The following is a 26,907-nucleotide window of genomic DNA, read 5'->3' on the forward strand; positions in this document are numbered from 1 at the left end:
CTTTTTTTGGAGGTCAAAAATGAAAAGAGCGCTGTAAAGTTACCCCAAACTGCCAATTTTCATTAATATTAGTTGATAAACATTGTCAAAAAGTTAAAAAGACGATTTTGTTTCCCCAACTTTGAATAGTCGTGGCCGCCAGGGAAAGCGTTTTTGGAAAAAGTTATAGCACAAAAATGTCTTTTCTTGACCCAAAGAATCGACTCCTTCAATATTCGTACTTACTCCTGGGACACCCTGTATGAATAGAGAGCCTTTCAAAAATATTCAAAAGAGGTCTATCTAAAGCTATTACGGGCAAGAGGGCTGCAGAGAACACACGTGATGAGTGTGAGGTCTCTTGCATATTCAAAAGAGAACTCGAGAGGCTATACAAAGTTCTTTGAAAATGCCGAATGGGGCACCGGGAGACAGGGCCGGATTTACCAATAGGCTACATAGGCTATAGCCTAGGGCGCAACATTTTGAGGGGCGCAAAATTTTTGAGAATGTATTCAAAACCCTGGTAAAAATTGGAGATAAGAGCTGCGTTTCAAAATACCATAGGAATTCTTATAGCCGGCTAAAGAAGGCAACAGAAAATCATATATCTGGCTGTAGGATGCGGAGAAAATCATACGGCCGGGCTATACGAAGCGATAAAAAAATATACAGGCGGGCTATAGTTCCTATAGTCGGGCTTTACACTTAATCGCCTGGCTGTTGCTTTTTCGCCATCGATTATAAAAGGCTATAAGAAATTGTGTAGAAATTCGTGTGCTTTGTAAATCCTTAAGTTTGTACGGAATCACCTTAATATTCACAAAACACACATTATATTTTCCTTTACTACATATTTTTTTTCATCAATTAAAATGAGAATAATCCATACAGAGTGTGCAAACATTTCAAAGTTATGAGTTGGAAAACGTTGACTCCACGAGCTTAAATATTAGAGCCTAACACAAAGCGAAGCGGCGGCGCACTGGCGCCTTCAAACCTAACAGGGATACTTCACGCATTGCGCAATGCGTGAAGTGCGCCGCGCCGCGCCGCAGCGTACCACGCGCGCTTGAAGCAACTATTTCACACCAGAGGTATTGAACAGTATCATACAAAATTGCAGGCGCTCCAACATGTTAGGAATGGCAGGCATCCTTCAAAAGTACGGAGCTTTCCTCGCAAAATAAATCAAGATACTACGGCCCAAAAAGAGAGCGGTAGTCCAAAAACTCACTAAGTCCTAGCATCCGTAATTAGTAACGTTTAGCATACACTTTATCGCCAGACTGTTACTTAGTCGCCATCGACTTTAAAAGGCTATAAGAAATCGTGTTGCCGGCTATAGAAGCTATTGGAAATCTTACAGCCGGCCGTAAGTCTATGGTATTTTGGGACACAGATTCTACAAATTGGTGGTGGTGGTTGACAAAGGTGTTTTTTTAAAGGTGAATTTGAACATTTTCCGGACTCCTAACATCCTTCTTCTGATCTGGAGGGGAGGGGCGTCTGGGGGACCACCCCCCCCCGTCCCCCACGGGAGCGCCTACTTTTAGGGGCGCCACCCTAGGTTTAGCCTAGGGCGCTAAAAATGTAAATCCGGCCCTGCCGGGAGAACCTTGATAAAAACAAGCCCTATTCCCGCCCCCAAATTTAATTCCATCGTACATTTCATTCAAATAATGATTAAATCCAAGCATATTACAGTGACATAAAATTGTGGGAAAACTGTTAGCTGGAGTAAACGAACATTTTTCGAAAAACAAAGGAGGAGGATTGTGGATTCGAAGAGTTTCCGCTCCTTCTAGAGCAACTTTCGCAAAAAACATTCATTATGGTTTTTCAGGGGAGAGATATCCATGAACTTCGGATCCACTTCACCCACTTAAACCCTTCTGGATTTTCCCTCTATTTTTGAGAACCGGTCAAACACTCAAGCTAAAATTTTGCCCCAAATGTTGGGTGATCACTTTCAGTTAAGTCACATTAGGTCCAAATTCACAAAGGCAATTCTTTTTGGTTTTTTTGAAGGGTGGGGGGGGGGGGGGAGAGGTGGTTTATTCACCAAGGCTCGTTTGCCGAAAAGGGGCTAACTCGGAGCCTTATAGGTCAAAGCTTTGGAGGCTATCGCCCCTTGGCTCCCCCTCCCCCATTCTCTTCCCTGGGATATCCGTCAATGCAAAGAGGAGTCTGATGGGTCCTCCGGAAATTCTTTAAAAATTTTACCTACTTGAATACAAGTCTATGCTATTTATACTGCTGAGATTATTAGATTTTGGCATAAGAAGAGGGACTCCATCGCCTAAAATTAGTGATGTTGATAAAAAAAAAGATAGAACTTTCGCAAACTTATGGAAAAAATTAGACAGGCAACTTCAAAAATTGCGAATACGCTACATACATAGCCGAAGATACAACTTAAATTTTTAGCCTCTCCTTCGCAAGAACAATAACATTCCAATCAACACTTGAAAAAAGAGGGGGAAAAAACTAAAAGGGCCCAGTGGGCGCCTCTGTGCAGGGCCTAAGCAAACCTAGCATTGATCATCAGCGTGATATCAGTATAATATCTATTCCGGTCTCACTGTTTACTTCTTTTGGACAACCATTAGGGCGTCCCTATAATAAAACTCTGTTTCTGGGTGCGAACGACAGATTGAGAAGTGGTGAGCCACGGGTTGCTAGTGAAAAAACCTTCCCTTGCAAACAGATAAGTAAGCAATAGAAACAATGGATTGGGGATTAACGCCGCCTAATCGTAAAGAACGCAGAGGGAGGCGAGAGCTGCGAGGACGGAGCGGGAAACGATACACCACTAAGCATCACGAGGTTTGGCTCGGTGCGCACTGGTCTTTAAGTGGGTTCGTAGTGATTACACAACAGAACACAGTTGATTTCAATGCACTGAAATAGAGGGTAAATTTCGAGGGTGGGTGGGTCTAGTTCATCAACAAAGGAGAACAAAGGGATTACCTAGGTGGAAAAAGGTATAAGAAGGCGGGGGGGGGGGGGGTGGTTTAACGTGCGAGAAATGACTATTGCGGTCGTTTAGAGTTGTTAAAATCGACTTAAGAAAATTTCTAAAATAATTAGATGAAAATAAAAACGGAGGTAAAATTTTTCAAGAGAAGACTCATGGTGCGGGAGTCTCGAATTTTAACAAGCACGCGAGCGCTTACAACTCATCTCGTCTATTCAGCAGATCTGTATTGGATTGAATCACTGCAAATATTGTTGTATGAACAGATCTGAAAAGCAAGAGTCTAGAGGTTAGGCAAAGCAAGAGCGGAAAAAAACACCTTCATTTTGTAATTCCTCGACTACATTTCCATATACGAGGCATTAGATGATATCAACATTTCATAAAAAGGAACAAGGGAAGTAGTGAAGAGACTTAGTGCATGATTCACAATTTAGTACTGTTGTCCTCACCCTTCTGCAACACTAGTCTACTTTGGAACTCCATGTTTTTTTCAACCTGAAGGGCTGCAACAAAGCTTTGGGACGACATTAGTGGAGCGGAGTGAGCGAGAGCAGAATTCCCATTACGAGCGCGATAATTACAGCAATAAATTAGCGGGATATATTGTAATTTACTATTATAAATGAGGCGTAAGAGTGGTTTTAAGGTTGGACAATTTTCATTTTACTCTCAGTAATTTCATTCTTAATAGGTATTTCATGACAGGTGAATTAGTTAATGACGATAGATTTTCTTTCAATAAAGGTCCTATATCGAAAGATAGTGCCTGTGATGGGATAATGACATTGTATTGATTGGTAATACAAATCGTAATGGCTAAAGAAATGTAAATTTCACATTTTCTCAGTGAATCGACGAGCTTTGCAAAAGCCATTTCTCCCAGGGATGGGACTTACGGGAGAGGGGAGGAGGGGGAAGGTGTAACACTATAAGATCCAAGACGAGGAAAATTTCGATGCGACCGAGCAAAAAGTGGATACTTGCACCAACTACCGAGACGAGACACGGGTCGTGACGAGAAACAGGGTAAACGCTTAGACGCACGAAAAAAGCGACACTGAAACGATGAGCGAGAACGGGGACTCAGATTATCCAGGGCGCGAACAAAAGCTGAGCGTCTACCAGTAAGACCCTCGACTGGTGCTAAGGGGTAGGTAAAGCATTGGGATGCTGAGCCAGGGCGCAAGGACCGAGAGGCCACGTGACGCGTTAGCGGGCTCCCATTGGCGGCAGCGACAGCGCGGACGGGTCCAGCGGATTGGGGGCTCGATTGAAAGGGATGCTGGGATCCACGTCATATCGATTACCCGCGACCCAGACGCATCTAGCGAGCGCGCCGCACCGAAAAGCGTCTCGCTACTCGCTTGTTATTTATGGCTTTGTTATTATGGACCAAGCCCGAGTCTGAGTGAGGCCTGTGCTCTGCACTCTATGCAGCGTGCAATCCCTGTTTAGAGTTCCCTCTTCTGCCTTTCAGTCTTTATAAACAAGGAGAGGGAGGAAATACATACGAGAAGAGATGGAGGAAGGAATGAGCGTGTGTATGACGGAATAGAAAGAACAGACAAGACATAGATCGTAATCTAGGTAGAAAACATCCAAATCAAATCTTACAGAGCATCGACCTCTGGGCAGTTCATGCGGCGGGTAGGATAGAACAACGTTCAGAGATGCAGCGAACTGAATTACCGGAACAACTTTGTAGTTGAACTAGCATCATCGTTGTCATTGAAGTAAATACTACAGCGACAGACGTTTCCAAAATGTTTGGTAAATGGTATGAGTTTAATTCCGGTTTGGAACTGATGAGGTGGGATGAGAGTTTTGTATAATTATTTAATACGTTAGTAATAGAGGAACGTATTAATTGATGGCCTAACGGATGATTTTTTTTTTAAAATTCAATTTTCAGATTTATCCAAAACCAAAATTTAACAGTAGGTGGCCGTATTATCACTTTTTTAAAATTTGATATACAGGGTGTCCCAAAAGTCCGTGCCCCCCTCGTAACTTTTGAACGGTTAGGGATAGAAAAACGAAACTTTGGGAATGTCTCTATCTTAAAGGGGACCATCTTCTAGGGGGGGTCAAAATTATTGCCCCCCCCCCCAAAGGGGGGCGCGGGTGCCCCCAACTTTTTTCTTCAAATAGTAACCCCTATCTTGTGACACATCATTAGAAAGAGCATAAAAAACTAAGAATTTTGGCGCAAACCGCAGATCAATATCTTGATTTTTGATCGAGTTATGATAGGTCAAAGGTCAAATTTGACCTATTTCTCAAAAAATCATAACTCCGGTTTAAATTATTGTAAAGGAAAAAATAAAACAGGAAATTTACCATATTGTAAGCACTTTTAAGTAAGAATCACACAAATCACTTCAAACTAATTTTAAGGGGGGTTTTGGACTCCTAAATACGTCATTTTAAAGGTCATACGATTTTCCCACGAAATGAGCCAGTTTCCCCTTACTTTGCCTCAACATTATCTTGGTAAGTTCAAAATTAGTTCAACATTGCGTCTCCAACTCCCCAAATTTCGGGCAAAGTTCAAAAAACGAAAATTAAGGTGATTCAATTCCACCATTTAAATTTCATTTTTTAAAAAACTATGTTCGAAATTTGGGGACTTGAAAACGCAATGTTGAACTAATTTTGAACTTACCAAGATAATGTTGAGGCAAAGTAAAGGGAAATTGGCTCCATTCGCAGGAAAATCGTATGACCTTTAATATGACGTATTTGGGGGTCCAAAACCCCCCTTAAAATTAGTTTGAAGTGATTTGTGTGATTTGTACTTAAAAGTGGTTACAATATGGTTGTTAAGGAGATATTTCCCCCCCCCCTTTCCTCCATTTCTGCGTCCACTCATTTTTCGGCATTCACGCCCCATTTAGTGCCCCCTCCTGCTCCCCATGGCCCCTTTGGTCCCAGGGCCGGGCCCGCTCTGTACTTGTGATTCACTTGCCTCTCCTTGCCCCACCGCACATTTGGCCTCCTCCATGCTCTCTCTCCCTCATTTTGTATCGATGCTTCACCAATAGATTTCGCTGTTTGGTCTTTCGGTTCGCGTTCCTCCACAGATTTCCATGTTTTGCATTTGATGGGTTCCGTGGGCGGAGCCATCAGCCTTCGAGTCTGTCACCCAGCTCTTCGTTTAGTAAGGCTTGGCTCTGCTCCTGCGACGTATGAGTGCGGACGGACCAAGTCCCTATTCGATTTCCACCTTGCTTCCTTCCATTTACCTTTCACCTTGCCGAGTCGCTGCCTCCGACACCGGTTTGTGCTTGCACACTCCAAGCTAGGAATGGCATTGGCTCCCTGTCATCCCCCCGGTCGCCGCCTCCGACACCGGTTTGTACTTTGCACATTCCAAGCTAGGAATGGCACGGGATTGTCCATCCAACATCCTTGTGCAAGGTTAAATTTTTGGAAGGGAGCCCGGTTACCGGCTTCCACCCCCTTATTTGTCGCCCTCCACAGCCCCTTAGTCAGCCATAGCCCCGCCCGCCATTTTTTGTATTCGTAGTTAAGTTCAGTTTGTCATTTTTGATTTTGTATAAGTACCAATAAATGCACCCCTTTTGAGAGCTTCCGATGATGGATTTCACGCGCCATTAGGTGTTCATCTCTTACGTGGTCTGAGGAAGCTCCAAAAAGCCCATACGGCAATTGGTGCAGCCCCCCCCCCCCCCAGTTAGCCCCCCCTCTCTTTTTTCCTCCATTTTGGAGGTGGTCCCTCAGTTTCCCCCTATTTCACCATCTTGACTGAGCCCCTCGGTTTCCCCCTATTCAACCACCGTGACTGAGCCCCTCCCCCCCTCTCAGTCTCGTTCAATGGTAAATCCCGTTTTATTTTTTCCTTTACGATAATTTGAACCGGAGTTATGCTTTTTTCAAAATAGGTCAAATTTGACCTTTGACCTATCATAACTCGATCAAAAATTAAGATATTGATCAGCGGTTTGCGCCAAAATTCTTAGTTTTTATGCTCTTTCTAATGATGTATCACAAGATAAAACCTAAACTACCACTATTATTACTGTTACTATTTGAAAAAAAAAGTTGCCCCCCCCCCCCCCGAGGGGGGAACAAAAATTTTGACCCCCTTAGAAGATGGTATCCTTTAAGATTGAGACATTCCCAGAGTTTCGTTTTTCTATCTCTAACCGTTCAAAAGTTACGAGGGGGTACGGACTTTTGAGACACCCTGTGGATGATTATTTTGGCAGGGTCCAAAATTCTATGGGGCCAATTTTCCCCCACCTCGCAAAAATGTTTTAAAAAAAGGGTGCACTGTCAACTACGGCCTTTGTTGAGAAATAGTTGTTTTTTTTCCTTTAATTATTTTTTTAGGACAAAGTAAGGACTGTCTTTTTCATTCCGGAGTAGGGTGAAAATGGGGATTTGAGCACAGCTATCACCAGATGGTGCAAAAAGGCAAAAACTGAATAAATTAATTATGCGATAATTTAATTATTAATGCGACTTGGAGACATAGCTGTTGCGAGATGGTGCAAGTGTTGGTGTAACTCGGCACCGCCGCAATGCATTGTTGTTACTGACCTAGGCCAAGTCTGGAGTTGTCGAGTTCGAGTGACCTAAGTGGAGGACAGGATCTACTCCTAGTCGAACCTAAAGTCAGCATATTTATAATTAGTACCTAAGATTGGGCCCCTAAAACAAAACCGGAGCATAGAGTCTGCTGATTCCGGAATTTCAGACATGGAGTATTTCTCATGGTCTGCTGATTCTAGAATTTTGCACTTGGAGTGGCTTTTAAACAATTTGGACTTGGAATATTTTGTATTGACCAGGAGGTAGACTTTGAGCGGTTCCCGGTAAAATGTTGACTTAATGTGCGGATAAATTATTTCTAGTATTTCTGGTAGCATCCAGTATCATTTTGACCAAAGTGAACGACTTTTAGTTTCTCTCAGCCTGAATTGGCCGCCGACCGGTCGCGTGCAGAAAGATCGCTGTAACTCGGGAACAAACCATTTCTCCAAGGTAAAAGAAAAAAAAAATACGGCACATTCAGAATTTTATAGAGAATCAACTCGACTGTTCTTCCTTTACACAGCAGCTTTGGTGGAGATAAGACAAACGAAAAAACCGACGATCCGCTTCGCTCCGCGCCGGATTTTGGGGAGGCGAAGCCCCCCCAAGCCCCCCAGGAAGCGCGCTTCGCGCGCGTCTTTTCAGAGTCGTCTGCACGTCTAGTTTTTCTTCTTTTTAAGTGTCCCGCGCATCCACCGCGGGAAGAAAGTGTATTTCCCGAAGTGCGATTTTTGTGGGCCGCTTGGGCCGCTGTGCCACGAACAGCTCTTCCAAAAACTTTCTTCACCTGACCCACTGTGCGACGCGCAGTTTGTCCAAAATCTTCCTTCCCCTGAACCACTGAGCGACGAAAAGCTTGTTCAAAAACTTCTTCCCCCTGACCCACTGTGCGACGAAAGTTTTGTCCAAAAACTTCCCCTGACCCACTGTGCGACGAAAATTTTGTCCAAAAACTTCTTCCCCCTGACCCACTGTGCGACGATCAGCTTGTCCAAAAACTTTCTCCCCCGACCCACTGTGCGGCCCTGCTCCGGCTGGCTCCGCTCATGCCGCGCACCCCTCGCCTAAAACTTTCAAAGCTCGCCATTTTTAAACGGCTCGGTCGATTTAGCTCAAATTCAATACCAAACCGGTCCGTAAAAATTTCAGCTCAAAATATCCATTTTCGCTCGAGTTATCGAGTGGACAAGATTTGATCTCCCCCCACTTTCGAGCCCCACCCCTCAAAACCTATTGCCTCAAATTTCAATTTTTTTTCGCAGAATAGTAGTTCTAATGAATCTCTACTAAATGCAAAAAAAATTGGTCAAAATATCTTTCAACGTAAGAAAGATATAACTACTCAAAAATCGAAAAATCTTAAAAAGGCGGAAATACATACATATATTCATATATACATACATACATACATACATACATACATACATACATACATACATATATACACGTGAATTTGAATGGCATATATTTTCGTGATCTACGACCCGTGATCGGTGTTCTTCACAAGGTCTCGGGTGTGGGTCCGACATCATGGGAGAATGCAATAGTGTATTTTCTTCGGAAAATACACTAAAAAGTCGAACCGTCAAGATAGAAAAAATCGAATTATGACTATGATAAATTGCGCAACCATCAAAACAGCATTGAATTTCTTGTTAAGAATATTTTCTGATGTTTTTCAGCGCAAACCGTAACACTTCCACTAAACCTGATCGCGAGATATCGATTTTTTGAGTTTTGCCGATGCGGCAAGTTTGCACCCCCCCCCCCCCCCCCGGCAACCCCTAATGATTTGAGGGGGGTGAAATTTTGCTCAGGCGTCGGGAGCACATTGTACATGACGCCATACACCATAACAATTTCTACGTTGACAACGCCGTAGAAGTCAACGTTTTCTGCGAGACCTTCCACGTGGACAGCAACGTGTACCGGGACGTGTAATTCTACGTGGGTGTCCATGTATTAAGTACCGTTTCCGAAACGTTCCCGCGTAAACGTTGCAGCGACAACGTTTAAGAACGTTGCTGCGACAACGTTAACAAGAAGGTTGCAGTGTCTACGTTGCAGAAACTTTGTAATGACTACATTGCACGAACGTGTAGCGGAAGAATTGCAGTAAAATTATAGTCCATTTTATTTGCATAACATAGTGCGGCATTTACTTTTGGAGTTTTCACAGTTTGTGCGTCTCTTTCCCTCTTTATGTGTTTACGATTCAAAAATGTCGTTAATTATCTAGTTCTTTACGATAAATGATGATTACTTAAACAAAATACAACCACTCACTTCATGGGTGCGACTTTCATGGAGGTATACGTACCAGAATGGGAATAAAGCACGGTCAAGACCGTGACACTCGCACCCACACACCGTGACACAAGACTCCAAGGAGTAAACCATGAGATGATCTACAGGTTTAAAATTGTAGATATTAAATAGAGATTCAGAATTAGGAACGGACTAGTGTGGAGGGCGCTTCGCGGGCCCTGTACGCATATGTATAAGCAAAAATGTTCTTCCATTTTAATACACCATTTTGTGTTTGAGCTGCATCGATTTCAAAATTTTTAGCATAACTCTCAGATTTGTAAATCATGAGGAATAGCTGGATGTACATGATTTGGTATTAATGGAGGCAGTATATTGACGGCTAAACTCGGGAAACATGTATCTCAATTTGCAACGTCGTATACTTCTCGTCAGACTTTTTTTTTTTTTTTATAAATATATTGGAAAACTAATCAACGTACTAAATTTTTTGAAAACGACTGTGATTTCACTTCTGCTCGAAGAATACTTTGTGAAAATTTAAAGCGATAAAATTGGCTCATTTCCCTTCAAAATCTTAAATTAGATGCGGAAATCTTGAAACACCGTGAGCAAGGTACGTGGTTTTCGACTTTAGCCATCGGTATGCAAACAAAGCTCTTTTGCTATGCTCACACATCTCAAACATTGGACATAAGTGACATGAGCTTTAAAAGCTCTACAACATTGAAAGTTCGGGGTTTCATAATTTTTTGCACATCTACAGCTATTACAGATGACATACATGTGAAGATCATCCTTATCGGTCCGGTAGTTCGTCAGAAATAGTGCTCCCAAGATTTTGCTAGTAGCTGTATAATATAGATAAAACACTGAGGAAAGCATCATTTCACGCACGACATCAAACTGCGAAAATCAATTGATACGGTGAGATTAAGATAACAAAGGTGAGCACGCTCGAACAGTCACGATCTCCCCATATCAGACTGATCCCAGGAACTTGGTTGGTGCCGACATGGGCTGCGCATGCGCAGTAGACTTTTGAGCAATCAGCGCCGCGAAATGCAGCGCCACCTAGCGGGCGCTCCGGGGATGTGCCGCTTTTTCTAGTGCGACCAGTGGCGTACGCAGGATAAGGTTCTGGGGGAGTGGGGGGGGGGGCAAAACTCTCACCGGGGGGTCTGGGGGGTATTCCCTGGAGAGTTTTCAGGATTTTAACTCCGTAAACCTCTTTTCATTAACAATTTCAGTGATGAAACAGGATAAGAAGCTCTCCACTATTTTCCTCTTAAGATACCTTAAAGTCATTGAAAACCGTTTAAACAAGACCAAATGGAATGTTTTGTTTTAAGTATGAGATGGAAAAAATCCACTGCCTCCCTGAAGAAAAAATGAGATAAGTAGACTCTTCAATTCCTTACACCCACAAATTTAAACAAATTTATGGAGCGTGGAAAATATCGTCGTGTTCTCTCTATACCCGATTTTTCTTCCTTTTCTTTGATTTATTTATTTTTTTTCCTCTCTTTCTTGGGGCTCGAGGGAGAGGGGTCCGGACCCCCTGGTCCTCCCCCCCCCCTCTTAAATACGCTACTGAGCGCGACGTGTTTTGGACTTCGTGGAGTTCTACGTCCCGGCAACGTCAACAGCGAATCATTTTTGCACCATACATTGGACAGCGTGGATTTCAACATATAAATCCAAACATTTCTGGAGCGATTCATAGTAAACGCAGATATCTACGTCCTTGAAATGTCCGATATTATCTGAGACCTGAACAAATTTCGGGCCGAATCCAGTGGGGAAGGGGACAAAATCGGCGTTTTTTGAACAACCTCCTTATTTTTGATCCGAAAGCAGACTTGAAGCACGACGGTGCATGTTGCTCCTCCGAATCTGGGTGATACTACTCGCGATGTCCAATTCAATTTTGGGATTGTACTCAGGGCATCGGGAGCGTGTACCACAGCACTCAAGAGTTAAGTCGACGTTGCGTCGCGTCGCCGAGAGGCTAGCCTTTGTTTGAAGTTTCGGCCTCAATTGTTCCATGTCGAAACTAAAAATAAGAAAGGGTCCAAGAGAGATTTCGTGCAGCTCTCTTCTGAACGACATACGCAAATTGGCGACACTTGAACTTGGGGCAAACGCCATGAAGTCAGAATTTGTTCAACTTTCAAAAACTAGATATCCAGATTTTTCTTGATCGGATGGTTGCCTCAATTCAGGCCAGTAGGCTTGGGCATTTTTCTGAAAGACGCTGCTCTTTCGACATTGGCGAAGGAATGACAGAAAAGTGGAAGTCTTTCATGTTCGAAGGATGTGCGATTTAAGTACTGCATCTCTGGTAAAATTTTTCGAGAAACCCTGTGCTGCCACTGCGGAATTTCTCTGAAATGAACCCGCAGCTCAAGAGAAATTCTCGAAGTTAAGACTGAAATGGAGGTGATCTCCCACGCTGAAGGTCCACCTCTATATCTAGTCAAACTCTCCGTGCCCAGTTGGAGAGCGAATGCATTAGCAGGGTTGGCACTTTGTTTGGGAACTCTAAAGTTGGAACGACGGCAACCCTGTGCCAGAATTTTGTCAGCACTTATCAACGGAGATGTGAACCCAAACTGCACCACCAGCAAATCAGATGCGCTAATGTAAGACGCACTTGAGAGCAGTCGAGACTTGTACTACTTAAGGATAATTAAGTGCGTGCAAAAGGACTGATGAAATTCGGCCCCTAGTAATGTATATGTGTTCCGTACCTGTGCATGGAAACTACGACTAGATACACAGGAGGTGAATCGTCAGCGTAGCGTAGAGGCTTCATTATGTCTTCTTTACGGGGTGTACCAAAAGTCCGTCCCACCCTTGCTAACTTTTGAACGAATTGAGCTAGGGTAATGAAACTTTGGGAATGTTCCTATCTCAAAGGGGACCATTTTGGGGGGGGGGGGGGTCAAAATTTTGGTCCCCCCTCAGGGGGGGCGCGGGGGCCCCCAAATTTTTTTTTCAAATGGCAACTAGCGACCCCTATCATGAGATACCTCATTCGAAAGAGCATAAAAAACTAAGAATTTTGGTGCAAACCGCAGATCAATATCTTAATTTTTGACCGAGTTATGATAGGTCAAAGGTCAAATTTGACCTATTTTCAAAAAATCATAACTCCAGTTCAAATTATCGTAAAGAAAAAAATAAAACGGGAAAATTTACCAAATTGCGTCCGCCTTTAAGTAAAAATTGCAGAAATCACTTCGATTTAATTTTAAGGGGGGGGGGGGGGCTCGGACCCCCAAATACGTCAATTCAAAGGTCATTCAGTGTTCCCGCGAAATAAGCCAATTTCCCCAAGATTTGCCTCCACATTATCTCAGTAAGGTCAAAATCAGTTCAACATTACGTTGGCAAGTCCCCAAATTTCGGGAAAAGTTAAAAAAAACGAAATTTAAACGGTCAAATTTAATCACCTTAAATTTCGTTTTTTTTAACTTTTCCCGAAATTTGGGGACTTGCCAACGTAATGTTGAACTGATTTTGGCCTTACTGAGATAATGTGGAGGCAAATCTAGGGGAAATTGGCTTATTTCGAGGGAGAAATTGAATGACCTTGGAATTGACGTATTTAGGGGTCCGAGCCACCCCTTAAAATTAAATCGAAGTGATTTCTGCAATTTTTACTTAAAGGCGGACACAATTTGGTAAATTTTCCCGTTTTATTTTTTTCTTTACAATAATTTGAACCGGAGTTATGATTTTTTGAAAATAGGTCAACTTTGACCTTTGACCTATCATAACTCGGTCAAAAATTAAGATATTGATCTGCGGTTTGCGCCAAAATTCTTAGATTTTTATGCTCTTTCGAATGAAGTATCACAAGATAGGGGTTGCCATTGGAAAAAAAAGATGGGGGCCCCCGCGCCCCCCCTGAGGGGGAACCAAAATTTTGACCCCCCCCCCCCAAAAAAAAAAAAGATGGTCCCCTTTGAGATAGGAACATTCCCAAAGTTTCATTGCCCTAGCTCAATTCCGTTCAAAAGTTAGCAGGGGTGGGACGGACTTTTGGTACACCCTGTTTACCTTGAGAGTTTTTTTTGGAGCTTCGTAATTAGTTACAGAGAAAACCAGAGGCGTCATTGTATTTTTCGCAAATTTTTACAAATGAATGCGTACTTAAATCGCAAATCTCCGACACATTCAAGAGCTCCGTTCCCGATGCAGCTGCATTCACACTTTTTGAGGATTTACCGTTCACAGTTCGTTTGAGCCAAAGTCAAAAAAAAAAAAAAAAAAAAAAAAAAAAAAAAAAAAAAAAAAAAACTGATACTCATAATTTTTCTTTGGAGTCTTGAAGTGGGATGTAAGTACTTTATGAATTGAAGCCATAAACGAGTAAATATGGTCGAGCTCTTAGAAAATAAAGTTAATTTGAAGATTTACACCCCTTATTTTGTTGAAAATGACTAATATGAGATCAAATATTCCATTATCGTAACAGATTTGGGATTTAAAGTTGCTGAGTCTAATAAATGCAGGAATTTTTCACACCCTCGTTTTCTACTATCCCTTTCCCACTCATAAAAATACCGAGTAATCAACACCACTCGATTACTATATTTTTCTCGGAGACAACCAAAAATGAAGCTTCGGGACGACAACTATAGGAGGATAAATATACCCCAAAGAATTCAATGAAAATATTCTCAGCCCCCCAAAACCTCATTTGGGAGGATTTTAGGGGGGAGAGGGGCACTCCCCGTTTCTCGCATATTTCAAGATGGAAGGTATGTATTGACATCGGATACCAAGAGCCTCTCCAAGTTTCGCCCCATTTTGTAGATACCAGAGATGGTCGACCGGACAAGGCTCGAATGAAAGTATATTGTACCGCAAACTCCCAGAAAAAGTTTTAACTTGAAAGAACATCTCGTGTAGGCTGTACAGTGTTGCCAATTTTTCATTGTTTTGTGCTAAAATCAAGGAATTCTGGACTAATAACAAGACAGTGCATCAAAGTTAAACAGACTAGTACACCCGAGTTGGTCAACGGGACAAGGCTCAATGAAAGTATATCGTAAGGTAAACTTCCAAGCAAAGTTTTCACTCAAAGTGACACCTCGTTTAGGCTGTAGAATGTTGCCAATTTTTCATTTTTATGAAATGAAATCAAAGAATTCAGGACTAATAGTCCAGCGCATCATAGTTAAACAGACTAGTACACCCGAGTCGGTCGGTCAACGAGACAAGGCTCAAATGAAAGTATATTGTACCGCAAACTCCCAGACAAAGTTTTAACTTGAAAGAACATCTCGTGTAGGCTGTCCAGCGTTGCCAATTTTTCATTGTTCCGTGCTAAAATCAAGGAATTCTGGACTAATAGTCCAGTGCATCATAGTTAAAGAGACTAGTACATCGGTCTACAGGCTGAGTACTACTCTGAGATCGTAAAGAAACGCAATCAAAGGCCATCGTGAAAGTTTCGAAGCAGTGTTGTCAATTTTTTATTTCTTTTTTACATAAAATGAGGGTATTCTAAAGATTTTTGGCGGAAAACGTATCTTTAGGGGCAATAAATTTGACGAGTATGAGCCTGAATATTACTACCATACGATAGTACGAATTACGAATAACCATACGAATTTACCATACGATAGTAAATGATAACTTCTTGCGGAGAAAATCGTATTTCGAAAACAATGTTGCCAAGTTTACTTTAATTTCGTATAAAAATTCTCGAGAGATTCTCGAGTGAGTGCTCGGAAAACGTAATTTTCAAGGCATTTCTCCCATTTTGATGACTGAATATCACCATGGTATGGTACATGATCACTATTCAAGGCCTCCTCCTTGCGAGATCACCAACAGACCCAAAAAATTTGCAAATTCAGTAACATGGTGAAATAAATTCCAGTTTTGGCATGAAGGACAATGAGATGACATAGTATGAGACTCTCTCGCCTCTTAATACAGAAAAAAAACCCGAAATCACGTTTTACACTTTTCAAAATTGGAGCTTCCAAAAATTTTCATTTTATCGTAAAAATGCTATAAAATGACAACATTGGCTTAAAAATTCGACTTCTCTTTTAAAAATCATTCCTTCAGTGTTGTAAGGAAATATTTTGCATATATCGTAAGTTGGCGGCACCTAAAAGTACGATTTCTGCTCGAAAAGCTTACAAAAATCGGTCTTTTATGGTAAAATAAATGTGCGCAATTTGGCAACGTTACCCTAAAAATTCCATTTTTGCCTTAAGTATAGTCATTTTACAGCATTTTTACGATAAAATGAAAATATTTGACAGCTCCAATTTTGAAAAGTTTAAAACGTGATTTCGGGGTTTTTTCTGTACTAAGAGGCGAGAGAGTCTCATGCTATGTCATCTCATTGTCCTTCATGCCAAAACTGGAATTTATTTCACCATGTTACTGAATTTGCAAATTTTTTGGGTCCGTTGGTAATCTCGCAAGGAGGAGGCCTTGAATGGTGATCATGTACCATACCATGGTGATATTCAGTCATCAAATGGGAGAAATGCCTTGAAAATTACGTTTTCCGAGCACTCACTCGAGAATCTCTTTACTTTTTAAACGAAGTTAAAGTGAACTTGGCAACATTGCTTTTGAAATACGATTTTCTCGGTAAGAAGTCATCATTAACTATAGTATGGTAATATTCCGGCCCATACTCGTAAAATTTATTGCCCCTAAAGATACGTTTTCCGCCAAAAATCTTTAGAATACCCTCATTTTATGTAAAAAAAGAAATAAAAAATTGACAACACTGCTTCGAAACTTTCACGATGGCCTTTGATTGCGTTTCTTTACGATCTCAGAGTAGTATACAGCCTGTAGACCGATGTACTAGTCTCTTTAACTATGATGCACTGGACTATTAGTCCAGAATTCCTTGATTTTAGCACCAAACAATGAAAAATTGGCAACGTTGTACAGCCTAAACGAGGTGTCACTTCAAGTTGAAACTTTGCTTGGAAGTTTGCCGTACCATACACTTTCATTTGAGCCGTGCGCGGTTGACCAACTCGGGTATCCAAAGAGGGGCGAAAAAAAACCCTTTTTGGCGGGGGTCTTGTATGGCCAAACATACGAACTTTCTACTCTCCGTGCTTTTCCCCTGAACTCCATTTTCCCATAAAGAGCCGTAAATTTTTGGAAGAGGAAAAGGTCCTAGGCTAGTGCAGGGCAAATGGACCATTTTCCGTATGATTTCTCAGTAACTTTTCGCATAGAATCCAAATCTGAAGAAAAACATACGCTTGCGACTGGAAATTTTCGGATTATGTTCCCTCAAAGACAAATGATGAATATCGATCCTGGATACCACCAATATTCCTTGTAAAATTGGGAAAAATCGATAAAGCGAATGGATGTATCGATTCCTTAACGTGAAATTCTAATTCTTTGTGAAAAAGTGTTAGTATCCATAGGCTGAACATGTGTGGACAACGACTAGGAGCCCGCGGCAACAACAAGTCACAAGTCAACAGGAGCACGGCGAATATGAGATGGGATTTTGCCGCCCCTCCCCCCTCTCCCGAAACTCGGAAACCGCTCCTACGTTCAGATTGAATTTTTTCTCTGAGCTGTATGTCATTTTACGCTTCCATTTCAAACTCGGTTCGATGGTCGAATCGACAGCGACGGCCCAGTGAGCAGGCCATTTTTGAAGAGCTTCACGGAAAATTTGAGAAATTTTCGGTTCCGATGGGTAATTCTAGGTCTCCAAAATTTACGATATTGCTAAAATCTGTGGTTATAATTTTCGAGTACTTAAAATTCTAGGTGGCGGTAGCCACTCCATCCCAATCCTAAGAAACTCCTCCTAAAATGTTGACAACGACGGGTGGCTGCTCCTAGCTAGATATACTACGCAGAGAAACTCAATCGGGCTCGCCTGTCCCTCTGTCCAAGAATCCTAGGTATTGTAACTATCGAGGAAATTTATTTTCAGCGATATAACGGAACGTACCATCGGTAAGTTGCCCCTTTTAGCTCTAGAATACCTTTAAGTCGACTTTATTTTCCAGGAGCTCGACAGAATGTTTTTCTTCTTGGCTCAAATGACTCGGTAGACACTCTGCTTCATGAATCTGGAGCGTTTTTGCTTTTGATTTGTCAAAAAATTTAAACTCGTTCAGGCAAAACGTGCCGAGAGAATGTTAGGAAAAATCGGCGAAATCGCACGATGAGGCTTCTTTCAGGGGAGGAAAAAGGCATTTTAAAAGTGGTAAAGTAATGTTTAGGTTCTTGTAAACTACCCAAAAAAGTTTGTTACCTCAAAACATTTCAAAGCCGTAGCAACATTATATAGGTAGAAAAATGCACACCGTGCGGGGAGAATGTTAGGAAAAATCGGCGAAATCGCACGACGTGGCCACTTTGAGGGATGGAAAAAGGCATTTTAAAAGGGGTGACGTAACTTGTGTTATTTTTTTCATAAGAGACCTTAGAAAATGTTTTACCTCAAAAATGTGTGAAACTGTAACTAAATTGTGAAGGGGGGAATAATTCGCGAAATGACGGATAAACTCGATTGTCCCAAATTTGAAGTTACCGCTTTGAGACTAGTCGGCCTCGGAGACACTACTTAGGATGATCCGATCCGGCTGAAATTTTTTGCGCGAACACTTCACACCAAAAATCAACTTCATTGGGAGGGAGGTGTCAGACATTTGATTTTCGAAAAGTCGAAAAATAAGAACCATACTACCCAACAGGCAAAAAATGTGAAGGATAAATATGTTTCCTTAAACTATTTACCTTAAACAAGCCTGCTATCAAGGCAAGAAATGTAAAAATTATTTGAGTTACGAGGGAGCAAACATGGACAAGTTCAATGGGTCACTAAACCTTGTTTATTTTATTTAATATTTTGAAAGTACTAGGTGAGTAGATAATGTGATGATTTTTCCGCATTTTTATGGAGCCGAAATCGCGGAGAAAACCGCTTTTGAAAACTCTAAAAACTGCGAGACATTTCAAACGCACCCGAATGACGGGAAACTAATGGTGGTGATGTACTGCGGTAGTCAAATCGCAGTCTTCTCTCATTTTCCACTGACGTGTGTTAAAATAAAACGTCTTTCTTTGTGAAATTATTGCTTGTCCACTAAAGGTAACATAAATGAGAATTGATTTTTTAATTCTAAAGATATAAGTTCGACTTTAGTTTTGTTCTCGCATACGATGAGTAGATAGACATTTGACGGAAGTCGTAGAAACCCGTGCTCGCTTCTACTTTAGTGCGGGATGACATCATTCGGTTTGGCGCGAAACCGGGGCGTTTTAAAGAGGTTGTTCCAAAAACGCCGATTTTGGTCCCCCCCTGGATTTGGCCCAAACTTTGCTCAGATGTTGTACTAAGTGTCCCCGATGCTTGGGCAAAATTTCAGCCCCCTCGGATAATTGGGGGGGGGGAGGGGGCAGGGGGGCAAAGTTGCAATTTTTTTAAAACTTTAAAAATCGATATCTCGCGAACGGTTTGAGTGTAAGTGTTGCGGTTTGCGCTAAAAAAACGACAAAAAATATTCTCTACAAGAATATCAATGCTGTTTGCAAGGTTGCGTAATTTATCGCGGTCATAAATCGATTTTTTCGATTTTGAAGGTTCGACTTTTTTTCGTTTTTCGTCTCTCCTCTCTTTGGAATCGTTGCTACGTGAAAAAAAAAATGTTGAGGTGATTCTCCATGAAATTCTGCATCTACCACACTTTGTTTGATCTTGGGGAAACGATTCGTACGTGAGTTATAGCGATTTTTCTGCGCGTTACCGGTTACGCGGGGGCGGCTTATCGGCGGCGCTCCATCCCGCGCGGGCAAGGCAGAGGTTGTTTCACCGCTAGGGCCTTATATTCATGCTGTAGGCTGTAATTAACGATATTTTCTCCTCCCCCCACCCTTCCCCTGCAATAAATATTTGTTTATTACTTCGTTATACAGGGTATCCCAGACCACCCGTAAAAGGTCTTTTTCTCGGTTGGTTTAGGTAGTACGAAGTGGGGGGCCGCGGGATTGAATAGGGAATTGACCCCAAGGAATCCGAATTTCATGGTCCCGAAACCCCCCATGCCCCCCTTGGGAGGTAAAGAGGAGGTTACGATGCCCAAAGTCGGGAGACATTGTGCCTCCCCCTTTTACCTCCCGAGGGTGGCTAGGGGGGTTTCGGGACCATGAAATTCGGATTCCTTGGGGTCAATTCCCTATTCAATCCCGCGGCCCCCCACTTCGTACTACCTAAACCAACCGAGAAAAAGACCTTTTACGGGTGGTCTGGGATACCCTGTATAACGAAGTATTAAACAAATATTTATTGCAGGGGAAGGGTGGGGGGAGGAGAAAATATCGTTAATTACAGCCTACAGCATGAATATAAGGCCCTAGCGGTGAAACAACCTCTGCCTTGCCCGCGCGGGATGGAGCGCCGCCGATAAGCCGCCCGAACGCAATCGAACGTGAGGAATCTAATGTACACAAGCATCTGGTAGAAGAAAACTATTCAATCTATAATTTAAAAGCAACTTCGAAGTTTGTCATAAACGAACAATTAAACCATGTTGCGAGTCCTCGAAAAGTTTGAAATTAGGAAGAGAGTAATGAATGGTTGTAACTTATTGGTCGTGCAGGTAGAAATTGAAGGCTTGAGCAACCAGCTAATTGATTTTTGTTGCTCCGTGTAGGTCGCGTTGTTTTTATTGCACCTTTGTATTGTATTGTGCACTGTAAAAAATCTATTTAATATCACTACCATATTGTGAGCTGTGTAATTTTAAAGTTTATCGCCAAAGTACATATGTAGCATGCTCTGCCTCTGCTGTCCCCTGGTGGTAATGATTGTCAGCTATCCGATTGGACTGCAACGCCGAGAAAGTGCTGCTGACTATGATTGACCTTGGAACTATTTCTTTCTTGTCATCACAAGTGTCACCTGAGTGTGCACTGGCCACTGTGACACTTGTATGCTAATTCGTTTGTGGCGGCTAGCCACCACTCTGCCAACCAGCACAGCTCATTGGCTGGAGCTCGACATTGTCACGGCTACATATAGCCGCGAGCTCATCACTCAGGTCACTCCGCGCCCGTCAGTCACACAGGACTCACGTCGCACAGCACCCAGCGGAACTCATGCAGCCGGCCGCCTTGCCCCTTTCCAACGGCCTTGTTTAGGGTCACCACACGATGAGCACCTCTCATGGCTTAGTCCATACGTTGCATCTGCCAGTTATATAGTTAAAAGGACTCTACAACAAAACGGCCAAATCGGCCTAAACACGGAATCGTACGATTTTCTCAGGGATGATAGAGGGTCTTCCCAGACACTCAAAACTGGTCATATTTTTTGCCTAACCCCCAGGGAAAAAGGGGGGATGGGGGGTCAAAGTCAAAACCTTTAAATTAGCATAACTTCTCAACGGTTTGTCGTAGAAAGATGATCTTGGTGTCAAAATTTCCAAAAAACTGAGAGCTTTCAGAATATATGTATGAAATTAATAAAATTTTAAAATTTGACCCACTTTTGGGGCATTTTACAAGGTCCCCCTTTCGTAAATTTTCGTTTTTTGAGATTTTCGGTTGTTCGGTTCGCACAAATCAAAATAAAAACAATTTCAAATGAAAGTAGAGCGTTTAAGCTTTAAAACAAGCCCAAGATGATCTTGGGGAAACGATTAGAAGCGGAGTTATGAGTCTTCAAAGTTGACGCGGCGCGCGGGAACCGAGTATGTTCCGAGTCTCAAGGTCACCTGCGCGCCCCGGATTGCCCGCAGGTTGCAAGTTTTTGTGTTTTTATGCTTCTGTAGGTCATTTTTAATGTAAATCATTCAATGAAGATAGTTGAATCAGAATTTTTTAATTTTACACAATGGGCCTTCGGCGAGGTACACCACATTAACGTCAAAAAATTTTAACTGCGTTTCAAATAGTCCCCTCAAGCATAACTGAGACTTGTTTTGAAGCTCAAAGCTCGTCTGCTTCTACGAGAAACTATTTGGCTTTACCAAGTGAGTTCCGTCATGCGCTGTAGCTTATGGCTCAATTAAAAAATTTTAAAATTAGGGGTACCCCAAAATTTGGCATCAATGGGTTATAATTTCTTAATGGTTCAGTTCTGTATGGAGCAGAAGTATATTTGAACTGAGGGTCCATGGTTTCTTCTAAATTATAAGAGCAGAATCGTTATCGTCAGCAAATGTTTAATGAGGTATGATGGACATAATGGTTGATACTCTAAGCCCCCTCTCGCTCCTCCCGTAAAATTAAAAAAATTCGATTATTCTATCTTCATTGAATGATTTACATTAAAAATGACCTACAGAAGCATAAAAACACAAAAACTTGCAACCTGCGGGCAATCCGGGGCGCGCAGGTGACCTTGAGACTCGGAACATACTCGGTTCCCGCGCGCCGCGTCAACTTTGAAGACTCATAACTCCGCTTCTAATCGTTTCCCCAAGATCATCTTGGGCTTGTTTTAAAGCTTAAACGCTCTACTTTCATTTGAAATTGTTTTTATTTTGATTTGTGCGAACCGAACAACCGAAAATCTCAAAAAACGAAAATTTACGAAAGGGGGACCTTGTAAAATGCCCCTAAAGTGGGTCAAATTTTAAAATTTTATTAATTTCATACATATATTCTGAAAGCTCTCAGTTTTTTGGAAATTTTGACACCAAGATCATCTTTCTACGACAAACCGTTGAGAAGTTATGCTAATTTAAAGGTTTTGACTTTGACCCCCCATCCCCCCTTTTTCCCTGGGGGTTAGGCAAAAAATATGACCAGTTTTGAGTGTCTGGGAAGACCCTCTATCATCCCTGAGAAAATCGTACGATTCCGTGTTTAGGCCGATTTGGCCGTTTTGTTGTAGGGTCCTTTATTTTTCTGTTCCTTTTGCTTGTTCATCTGTTCGATACCAGCATGTGGTTAATCTTTTCTTTTTAGTTTGTCCTATTGCTCAAAAGATGGCCCTAACAGGCTGAAAAGCTCATCAGTATGTAACCATTCAAAGCATGTAAGTAAATAACTTGCGATAAAAATGTATAGTACCAAGATTATTCTTTTTCAAATCGTTTTAGATACTGATTTGGACGGTGAAAAGAAAAGGCGTGTGGAATCGGAGATGAGACTGTCGCTCGGATGATGGTCGGCTTTCCTGTTAACGTGATTTACCTACACACATCCGACCGACCTAAGCCATACTCGATGTGCTGAAATGAGGGATCTCTTTTCACGGATTTTGCAAAATCGGTGGCTCGTAAAAAGTTGGCGCAATGATAACTTTTGATAGGTATTCATGGACGAATGTAAAACAATAAAAAAAAAAAAATTAAAAATAGATTGTGATGCACACCTCCATAAGGAGTGTGAATGGTTCTTTTCTTTCACTACAATATGTGATCTCAAATTTATCGTTTTTGGTAGAAAGTATGTACTTACACCCTACTTCAGGCTTCCGAAGAAAAATTATGAATATCATGTTTGTATAGTTAACATGGTTCAAACAAACCTCAAGTCCTCTTCAGAATAATTACAATAATTACAGCGTCAAAGCAAGATCAGAGGCCGATAATAATTGAATGAATCTTACTTGGCATTTTTTGGAACAAACTTGAGGAGACTCTGTATTCGACGACATTCAGGAATTGGGAGGATATGAGAGCCACAACCATCAGTGTTCAACTGCAACAAACAATTTTCAATCATCAAATTATCCCCAAGATATAAGAACAGGAGTATTTGGGGTAAACAACAAGAACAACCAACGGGGGCTATGTCCTCTGACCGCTATGCGGTCCATCCCCGCAGCGCTTCCCGCCTCGGGCGTTAAGTTACGCTTTACTCTTATGATTTTATATTATAGAGTGAAATCACGTCACTCTCTTTTTCTCATGCAATTGTTGTTGTTGTGCTGTACAACCATGACCTGCTTTACTTTCTTTCCCAATTTCTCTAGAAAAAAATAATCAATTTAATAAATATAGTGATGAAGTTATTGAACGTCCGCCGTGATAAATATAGTGATGAAGTTATTGAACGTCCGCCGTGACCTCGAGATTCCCTGCTCAGTCCGCGGTCCCCCGTGTCCAACGCCCCTAATAATCGATCGGGATTCCCGATGGCCAGATCTCCCATAGAGTTGCAATGTACTGGAGCGCCGATGAAGTCAATCCATGAACGGGCCATTCCGAGCCCCTTGTTCGCCGGAAAAAGGGAACCATATGGGAACCGTTCGGCATTTTTTGACACGGCTTATGAAAGAATCGCGGGCTGCGAGTGGTTTTCAGGATTTATTCATCTAAATCAATCATTATTTCCGCAAAATTTTGGCAAGTTATGTTCACCGAAGACATAACAAATCCAAAAATGTACAGTACTCCCGGTTTTCATGAAATCATCATCATTAATATAAACCTCGAAGAATTCAAACTTTCAGCGATTCTACCTTTTTCTATTTCACTCGAAAGGTTGCCAGATTGTGCGATAAATGTGAATATTTTACAAGGATTTGAATTGGGAAAAGTGCTAAAAAGCAAATTATCTGGCAACAATAGAGTTCGGGAGGGACGAGAGGCTGCTTTCCTGGGAAACCCCACGATTTAGGCGGAAATGTTATTAAAACAATTGATTCCGTTTGAAGCATCAACTGTATACTAGGGGAAAGCTATTTTAAAATAATATTTCGACGGTGAAAGTCGGCAATCACATAACTCGGTTTGCGACGTCGCAGACTTCCTGTCATACTTTATTTTTTAAAAGGAAAACTACTCAACGGTAATTATTTAAAACTGCCGTGATTTTTCTTCTATGTGCGAGGAAAATTCTGCAAAAACTTCAAGGAATCATGTCCATTTGTTCTCCTTTAAAAAAATAACATAGTTGCGGAGATTTTCAGACACCGCAAACGAGTTATGTGATTGCCGACTTGCACCGCGATTTGTAAATGGACACAGATGCTACAGAAAGGGAAAAAGGAAAGGGAAAGGAAATGAAATGAGGATATGATTACAGAGAATAAAACAAAAACATCAGAGAAATTTATATGCGACGAAAGTATAAGAAAAAAACACGAGTGGGCTCATTTCGATTCGGAACTCGAACTATACTATCGTGAGCAGTTTTTAGATCCCTCCGCCACCTATAATCTTCTTAAGAGGTAAAGATGAACTTTTGCTACTTCAGCAAGTCAAATCAGTCGCGTAATCGGCGTGATCCGTGACGGTCGTTCCTGCGCTCGTCTGCTCTCTCTAATCTCAACTCCTATCTAATCTAGTACTGAGTGTATCCTAAAATCATTGTGCCAAATCGTGCTCCAAGCAACTTTAGGACATGTGATAAGTGTATTGTGACCAACTCCCTGGTGCCCACGTCGGTGTGGCACCATGGACAAACACGTGATAAGGCTACAATCAGGTGAAATTCCTCAGCCTCACCTTGAAAACATCACAAGTGAACAAACTTTAAATCAAATTCCATCTACTAACTCTAATTGTATAAACTATAATGAGGTACTTTTAGAAGCAAACAAAGCTATTGCTACCCTTATACCTACAGATAACTTAGGAAATGACACTGTAAAAGCACTTCTTGATTATAAAAATCTCACAAACAAACTATCTAATGCTCTTCAGAAATCAATTGATGAGACAAATAATTTTAGACACGAACTTATATCAGTTAAAGCTGATCAAGCTAAAAAAGATGAAGAGACAGATGCTAAATTTAGAATTCTGGAAGAAAAAATTAACCTACTTCAAACTAATCTCAACTCAAATATTAATGCTAATAATTCCAATAATAGCAATCCTATGAACAGTGAATCAACCTTAAAACCTACGTTAAATGATGAGGAGAATATGGACACAACTACATTTGCATTACCCGATTCGGATGAGGAAGAACGCATAGTTGACATTGAAACTCTGGCCTGGAAAACCAAGGTGAAAAGGAACAAAGGCGCCTCCAACCAGTCCAGGAAGGACAAACGTAAGAGGGAAGATTCCGCATCCCCTAACTCTAAACCTATCACCAACAATAATTCTACCCCTGGTAAGAAAGTCAAAATTATTACCCAGCATGATTCAGAACCGAACAAGAAGAAACAGTCAACTTTAATTCCTGGCTCAACACCTAAGGACGCACAAGCAGCTTTAAAGGAAAACCCGCCTCCGCCCATTAAAATCTGTAATGTCGAGGATGTCAACAATTTACGTACTTTAATTCAAAATGTAATTAAGGATGACTCACAGTTTTCGCTGAAGGCGATTACAACTGTGGGTACTAAAGCTGTATGGAAAGTGAATGTTATGAAAGAAGAACATTATCGTGTATTAACTAAAGAATTAAATAATAACAAAGAAATTTATTGGTATACTCACGAAAATAAAAATACACGTGACTTTAGAGTTATGTGCAAAGGCATGTCTCCTCAGACTTCGGAGGAGGATATTTTAGATTCACTTAAGGGAAAAAATTTCAATGTTATCAGTGTAGTCAATATTTTTAAGAAAATCCAACCCGAAAATGGCAAGGGAGGTCCCGTAAAAAAAGAACCTTTATTTTTACATCAAATCACCTTTGCTCAAGGGGAAGACCCCGAAAGAGTATTTAACTTAAAAACTATATGTAATCAAGTGGTTAAAATTGAAGCTTGTAAATCCAAACCTAAGTTAATTATGCAGTGCTACAGATGTCAGGGATTTTCGCATTCGAAAAGCTACTGTCATAAGCCCTGGGCTTGCGTCAAATGCGCAGGTAATCATCCATCCTCTCAATGCACTATTCCTGGATATAACTCGAACCCAAAATGCGCTAACTGCAACGCTGGCCACGTAGCCAGTTTTAGGGATTGCCCTGCTAGGAAAGCTGCTCTTGAGGAGAGATTCCAGAAAAAAACTGAAATAACTTCACAAGAGAATGCTAAACCTATTAATAAACCCACTGGCGCCAATAACGCCAACAATTCTTATAAATCTCCAAAGAATTGTAACTTAAAATCCTATGCATCAGTTGCTTCCACCCCTCAAAATGACTTAACACAGGTCATGGACTTATTAAATCAAATTTTTAGTCGTATGACCACTCTTGAAACCAAATTAAATGCTCATGATATTGCT

At 41.5% G+C, this 26,907-nt stretch overlaps 1 protein-coding gene across 5 annotated transcripts in view; it reads right to left on the bottom strand.

Annotated features, from left to right (window-relative positions):
* Positions 1 to 26,907, bottom strand: part of OtopLa (proton channel otopetrin-like a) — a 130,150-nt gene that overhangs the window by 56,090 nt on the left and 47,153 nt on the right. For 2 of the 5 annotated variants that reach the window (XM_019043864.2, XM_019043867.2), the window contains exon 3: positions 23,382 to 23,473. In XM_019043864.2, coding sequence (XP_018899409.1) covers positions 23,382 to 23,473 — 92 coding nt within the window. Of the gene's footprint in view, positions 1 to 3,942; positions 4,102 to 23,381; positions 23,474 to 26,907 lie in introns of those variants that run through there. The other 3 variants (XM_072296494.1, XM_072296495.1, XM_019043865.2) reach the window with 3 other exon arrangements.

Source organism: Bemisia tabaci, chromosome 2 (assembly GCF_918797505.1).
Source record: "Bemisia tabaci chromosome 2, PGI_BMITA_v3".
NCBI lineage: Eukaryota > Metazoa > Arthropoda > Insecta > Hemiptera > Aleyrodidae > Bemisia > Bemisia tabaci.